This window comes from Strongylocentrotus purpuratus, unplaced genomic scaffold, assembly GCF_000002235.5.
Source record: "Strongylocentrotus purpuratus isolate Spur 01 unplaced genomic scaffold, Spur_5.0 spur5_scaffold_7, whole genome shotgun sequence".
Lineage (NCBI taxonomy): Eukaryota > Metazoa > Echinodermata > Echinoidea > Camarodonta > Strongylocentrotidae > Strongylocentrotus > Strongylocentrotus purpuratus.
This window is the reverse complement of record NW_022145613.1, coordinates 20,360,776-20,367,787: the sequence shown is the minus strand read 5'-3', so window position 1 is coordinate 20,367,787 and position 7,012 is coordinate 20,360,776. Positions and strand designations below refer to the sequence as shown.

General features: G+C 36.3%; 1 protein-coding gene across 1 annotated transcript; it reads right to left on the bottom strand.

Moving 5' to 3' along the window:
• Window positions 1-2,337: 2,337 nt before the first annotated feature.
• LOC100892460 (nose resistant to fluoxetine protein 6) lies at window positions 2,338-5,680 on the bottom strand. The gene is made up of 4 exons (XM_003725889.3): window positions 5,521-5,680; window positions 4,818-5,019; window positions 3,446-3,588; window positions 2,338-3,001 (listed from the first exon to the last, which is right to left on the bottom strand). The coding sequence occupies exons 1-4, from the start codon at window positions 5,632-5,634 to the stop codon at window positions 2,891-2,893; spliced, it is 570 nt and encodes a 189-aa protein (XP_003725937.2). The 5' UTR covers window positions 5,635-5,680; the 3' UTR covers window positions 2,338-2,890.
• Window positions 5,681-7,012: the final 1,332 nt, after the last annotated feature.

Below are 7,012 nucleotides of genomic sequence, written 5' to 3'. Positions count from 1 at the left end.
GAAATCAAAGCTTATTTTGTGATTACTACGGCCATATAGTCTAGACCTATACTAAATTTTTATTATCATTTTCTAAAGGAAAGTTTTCACAAGAAAACCATTGGACTGACAGTTTAGTCGCAAGCTGCCTTCATACAGTGCAGGGCTTCTGTTCAGTGTGTGTGAGTTGAGACGAGCTTGCAGGAAGCTCCAACACCGGCACCGAGCACCGCAGGCGTCCGACGCCTGCGGCGCCGGTGTTCGAGCTATGGAGTTACGCTGTAGTGTGTGTGAGTTAAGCTGAGCTGAGCTCGAGTCGAAGAGATTTGACACTTTGAAATTGTTATCTGTTGGTTTGCATCATTATTGCCGCGATTTCAATATAGTTTCGTGAATAGATTTACGAAACCTGAGCTTAGAATTAGTAAAAGTATTACTCATGTCTACGTTTTTAAACGACTACCTGATTTTCTTGTGAAAATTTTACTTTGAAGAATGATTATCGAAATTCATGGTCAGAAATAATCACAATCTAGGGTATATTATGTTACAGTTCTTGCATCAAATCAATGCATGAAAACTTAGTTATTGAAACTAGAATTTTTTTTTTTTTTTTTAAATAGGCAATTATGAAGTAGGTAGCCTGAAACCTGAGCCTTCTAAACAAATCTCAACAAAGTGAAGGCCTATATCCTTTGATGAATTAATGAAAAAGTAACCCCAGAAAAAAGAGCCCCCGAAAGTTGAAAAAAGTAGCCCACAAAATTTTTTCCAAAAATTTGAAATAGAGCCCCCGAAATGAAAATCTTAATTTTCTGCCTGCGCCCCCCTCTAGAATCCCGCGATTTCCGCGGGTCCTGAGTTGAGTGTATATATAATATAGGCGTGGGGTCCCCGGGTTTCAAGGGGCCATAAACCCCAAAAAGCTCAGGGGTTACGTTCTTCAAAGTTGGTGGGGGGGGGGGGGAGAGATCAGATTGCAGCGAGTTGAGTGTATAGGCGTGGGGTCCACGGGTTTCAAGGGTCCATAAACCCCCGAAAGCTCAGGGGTTTTAGGCGTTTAATTAGGGTCAGATGAGCATATTTTTAATACTTTATTTGTGACACTTGCGGGTCACTAATTGGCGTGGGGTCAATACGTAGAGTTGCATAGTGTTGCGTACCAACTACGCTGGCCTACATTACTATATGCTGAGGGACGGAACTGGGTACGCAAGATGAACGAAAACAATTCAACATGTTTAATTTTTTTCGCGTACTTTCGGCGTAGAAACTTGACGTAGAAAGTACGCCTTTTTACATACGCAACACTACGCTACATGCCTACGCAACAGTATGCTACCCTACGCCAGATCGACAAAGCAGTAAAAGCTTTCCACACAGTAAGCAACCATAAGCAAACCTGTACGCCAGCCTACGCATAACCTACGCAGGGACTATTTTCTCATTAATACGTAGCCTAATTTCTGCGTAGTCGGTACGCCACACTACGGAACTCTACGCAGTTCCAGTGGCTTGAAGAATAACTACCGGTACAGTTGGATCGTTTTTTAAATTTTTATATAAGGCCAGATTTTAAAAAAAACATGTTTAGCGTCCTGTTTTTTTCGAAAAATGGGAATGAGGAGGCCCTTTTTTTTTTTCTTCTTTCAAAATGGCCGCTCCATACATTTTCCCTGACATTCGGGCTTTTTTTCAAGATGGCGGCCGACAATTGGTATTTTTTCTTTTTTAATATCAGAAATAATTTTAGCAGTGCTTTTCATGTTTTTTTTCTTTCAAAAAAAAAAAAATAAATAAATAAAAAAAAAATTAAAAAAAAATTAAAAAAAAAAAAAATAGGAGGCGGCCCCCAAAAAGGAAACGGACAGGACACTGTTTTATTTTCTTTAAAAAAAACGACAAAAAAACAAAAAAAAAATCAAAAAAATTTCAAAAAATAAATAAATAGGAGGCGGCCCCCAAAAAGGAAGCGGGCGGGGACGCTAAACATGTATATTTTATTTAATGGCCTGAATGCAAATAAAGTTCTTGGTGGTTTTAATTTAAACTCTCTATATATCTATTTACACCCCCCGCCCCCCTCTAGAATCCCGCGGATTTCCGCGGGTCCTGCTAGTATATATATATAAAGAGTATATTATTCACAATTTCATCAATTTAGACTCGAGTTCAACCGCGACAACGATCATTAAATATTGTAGAATCGCATATGCTTCCAATACGTTCATTTAAACCAAATTCATGACCCCATACCAAAACTTTGTATTACCTTAGTTTAACTTGAATGTTGAGTTTCCCGGATGTTACCCCCTTCCCGGTCCCCGGTCGTCGTATCCTCGGCCAGTATACACGTGGCATGGAATAAACAAACTTTATTTCACACTTCAAAACATTAAAAACGATCTTAAAAAGTTGATCCGAATGACATGCAAAAATCGAGTTACACAATTTATCACAAACAATAATAATATTGGCTCTAATTTGGATGACTGTTACATCAATACAACAAATACGAGTCACAAAATACTGCAATATTTAGAAGGTACAAAGAACTAGAATCGCTCAAGTAATAATAGCAAAATATTGCAATAACTACGAGTTACAAAATACTGCAAATAAAGTACGAGTTAAAAATTACTGGAAAATGTATTAGTTGCAAAATCTCATGAAAAGTAACAGCCCCCAAAAGTCTCCAATAAAATATACCAGTTCAAAGTATATGAAATCAGAATTTGTTTTTCATTTTACATCTACAATACCGTATCTATGCATATATTTCATAACTTATCTCATGCTTTATACAATTTTCACACATCTGCGCTAGGAGTGTCATTTTTGACAGACATGGCGCATTATTAATGTTCACTATTATTATTATTTACTCTGCCCCCTGCCCGAGAATTGTGGATTATCGCTTAAGGAACATCTTCTGAAGACTACTGATTGGCATTTCAATCAACGAAGAAAGAAAGAATGCTGATGTGTAGCTGATCGTTACGAAACCGGCGAACAGAAAACTCTAGAGAAAGAAAATGAAAAAAGGGTGTAACTTATTTTAATTCGAATTCATGAAATTCAATTCACGAATAATGCATCAAACACCCCCCCCCCTTTCCGATCATCATCCACAACATCATTTTAACAGAAATTAAACAATGAATCAACTGAAAAAAAGATACATTTTAAATGCCGTTTCATTTCATTTCATTTGTAGTTTTATGTCATATCAGGTAATAACTACAATAAAGATAAGTTCTATGAATAATTTAATAATTTTAAAATTAACCAGTGACAATTTTTAAAGTCAATTAAAGCCAAATTATACGTTTATCGACCAATGATCATGTGACCTTTAAGATCTGACCTCACAAAAACAAACTCATTACATCTTGTATACGGACAATCCTCTTTTGAACTCCAAAAGAAAAAAGCTGACTAAGAAATAATGTGCTTGTTATAATACCTGATGAATGACGGTAGCATTGTAGCTCATTGAGATTGTTCCAGTGTAGAGGTAGATAACAGCAGGATGTAATAGATATGCACAGAACGTCAACCTAGACAGAGGGATCCATAGACTCCAAGAAAGGAATCGATTTATCACACCTAGACAGGACAAAAAATGGGAGGCACACAGGGTATATTAAATATAATAATATAAATGTAATGTAATATTATTTTCAGGGAAAAAAGTATAATACGAACATCGTTCCCAAATCTCCCCAACAATCATCTCTAATTTAACGAGGAGGAGGCAATGTGCTATGTATTTAAATTTTCGATTTCAACATAACATTTGTATGACCATGCAAAAATAACATACGTTTTAGGCAAAGAAAAATGCTTCTCCGGCTGTTTCTGTATTGAAAGAGAACCTCTGTAGTTAAACCAACGGCAAAGAGACCGACAACAAACCGAAAAAATCAATTACATTACCCCCCGAATGTCCAAGAACCAGTCAGTTTAGAGTCTATGTGGAATCGTTTTGATGGTGTTACTGAGGCACTATTCACTTACTCGTATTTGTCATATAAAGTTCAGAAGCTTTAGCTTGAATACTGATACATGTATTTCTCATGGTACCATTATCATTATTTATGCTGCATAGCCTATTGTGTAGCTATTGTTAAACAGTTTTAGGACCAGCTTGAGGAAAAACTAGGCTGTTGCGGTTACATTCATAATTTCTTCCGCTAGTAAGGCTTAAGTTGAATATTCTTTCTTTTGTTTGACGAATGAATCATAATTTGTGTAATTTGAATTGTTCTTTTCACTGATAAGAGAGCCGATACCAATTGAAATTTTTCGATATTCAGCGCTACTGAATATCCCCGAACAGTACATTACTCTGAAAATGAACACGCTTTAAGTGATACTAAAAGCGGGACCAAAAGCAAGGGTATCCTCCACACCACAATTAATTAGGATTCCTCAGCCACACCACCAAACTGACTCTATACCGACTCCAAACCAATCGATCCTTGGCTATTAGAGGCAGTGTTATTTCTTGTTTGGTGTGTTATCGGTCTTGTTGGTGTGGCTGGGGCGTCAGGTTTATTCGGGGCCCTTCGGGCTACTGTAATTGTTTGTTAGGTTTGTTGTAGCCTTGTAGATCACGTGTCATTCTCGTTGCCGTTGTTGTGAGTGGGGTATCAGTTATCACGATTGTAATTTACGGAGGGCGCTGTTTTACGGCACCATCCGGCAGTCTTTCGGTATATATATAGAAACACCCGTATAATAACTATAATATTAGATATTCATCTATATTCAAACATTGTGCAATTACCAGAGGACTAAACTACTGGATGCCGTCTCTAAAGCCACTGACTTACCTCCGTAACCATAATGACAAGTAAACACCACCCAGGATAGTGCTAGTGTCCACGCAAGGCTCTTCAAGCACCCATATGCCACGTTTAGCGGCTTTCCTGGGACTACTACCTTTGGCCCAGGGTGATCAAAAGCTCCATAGAGACCGTATACGATGTACATTCCCACAGCAAAAGCAGACAACCAACCAAGTATAACAACCACCTGAAAATCGAGGACAATTGGAAATTGTGAAGGAAAAACTCAACAATACATAATAGAATATACAGTGGACCAAGTTACGAAAGCCATTTACGAGAACATGCACAATATAAGGACAGTAAAATTAAATCAACATTTTTGTGACAGCTCTATAGAACTGTTAAGGATGGAAAATCTCGAGGGCTCTGAAATATTCTCTATTCGAATCTTGCAGCAATTAATCATACCTTACTATATATTTAAGCTATCTGTAACATAAAATAATCTTAAGTTACTATTTTTCATTGTGAAGTCACTTTATATTGAAGGAGATAAACGATTGATTTTAAGGAGATAAGACTAAATTGGGGTTAATACAAGCTATGTGAATGGCTGTCATAATTACCTCATACTTCTATTCTCTATATGACATGAAAACAAATTTGAAGGAAAAAAAATCGGAAATCGAATGATATCCAGGATACGATTTGATTTTCAGGCAGCAAAGGATGACAAAATACTTACCACGTGTAATCTTGGAAGTGCTTTAGTTTTCAATACATGCAGACAGTATCCCACTGCAATACCGACTAAGTATGCTGTGGCACAGGCATAGGGTTTGACAGAAAATGGGAACATGCCAGTACTGTCAGTTGCTCTGGAGTAGTAGGAGAAGGTGAGAAAATATGCATAGAAAGAGTTAAGGCTTCAAAGTGTCAGAATAATCTTTACGTTACCTTTAAATTTCATAATAAATATAAGAGCCTGTCATGATATTATAATGCCATCAATCCCATATAATTATATAATCTGATCCCTAATCGCTGGTTACTAAGATTACCTTAGTCATTGTCAAAGGTGATATAACTAATGAGGAAAACCTTCCATTTGGAATTCGGTCATGTTGAGAGATGTCAGAAGTGTACAAGGACTGACTTTTCCCATTAGTTGCGTTTTCAAGATTACCCATAATTTTAATTTTCATCTGAGATTTGGATGAGATGTGCTTACATTTCCTCCCATAAAAATCACATTTATTACGTAATAGAAACAGAAACAACAAAAACATGGAGTACTTTCAAATTTATAGTAAATAAAGAATTCAGTATTGTGTGATAGGTTCTTAGTACCAACCTAAAAGTCCTTAACTTCAGTCCTATTTATAATATCATCTAGGTCTGCAACTCCTATAGCATACAGTTAGTAGCAGTGGGAGATATGACAAAACAGAGGATCTTGCACCAACTTCAGCAGCAGCTGCTATGCTTTGAGTCTACCTCGCAAGTTTAGGATTGCCGACATGGGAAATGAAACCAGATGAAGCCAACAATAAGGGAGCATTTTCCCTTAATTTTTATAATGTTGTTATGGGAGATATAATTTGAGTAAATGCATGTAACATGGAAAATCATCTAATTTGTTTGGAGTATTTTCAGGCACTAAAAAAACGGTATACCTTAATGGCGGCCATTTTTAATTTATGCAAATTAGACATGGTTCCACAACTTCATTTTCCTAAACTTTTAGTATGCTGATATGGAAGCTAGTCCTAAGTAAATGTAGTTAAAATGGAAGTTTGGCAATTTGTTTTTTGTCATTTCATAATCTGACTGGACTACAAATTGGCCTACGCAGCGATTTAACAATAATAAGTTATGTATTTATTATCATTTTAAGATTTACTATGGAATAATCATATTGAATAATAATTCAGCTTCATATTTTGTAAATAGAGTCTGATATTATCTCTTTTACCACCCTATATACCTTGGCCTACTCATTTATTACCTCATTCATTATATGTTTATCATAATTATGTGTATATTTATCACTGTCCTGTAATATTAAATTATATACTTGTATTGTATTACTTTGTAACCAGTGGAAACCAAATTTCCTAATATGGATAATAAATTATTATATAAATTCTACAGTTCGATTACATGGGATTCAATATTCGGAAAACCATCACCTTGTATTCGGGCAGAGAGGTGCCAGAAGTTGATTTGGTTTCTCA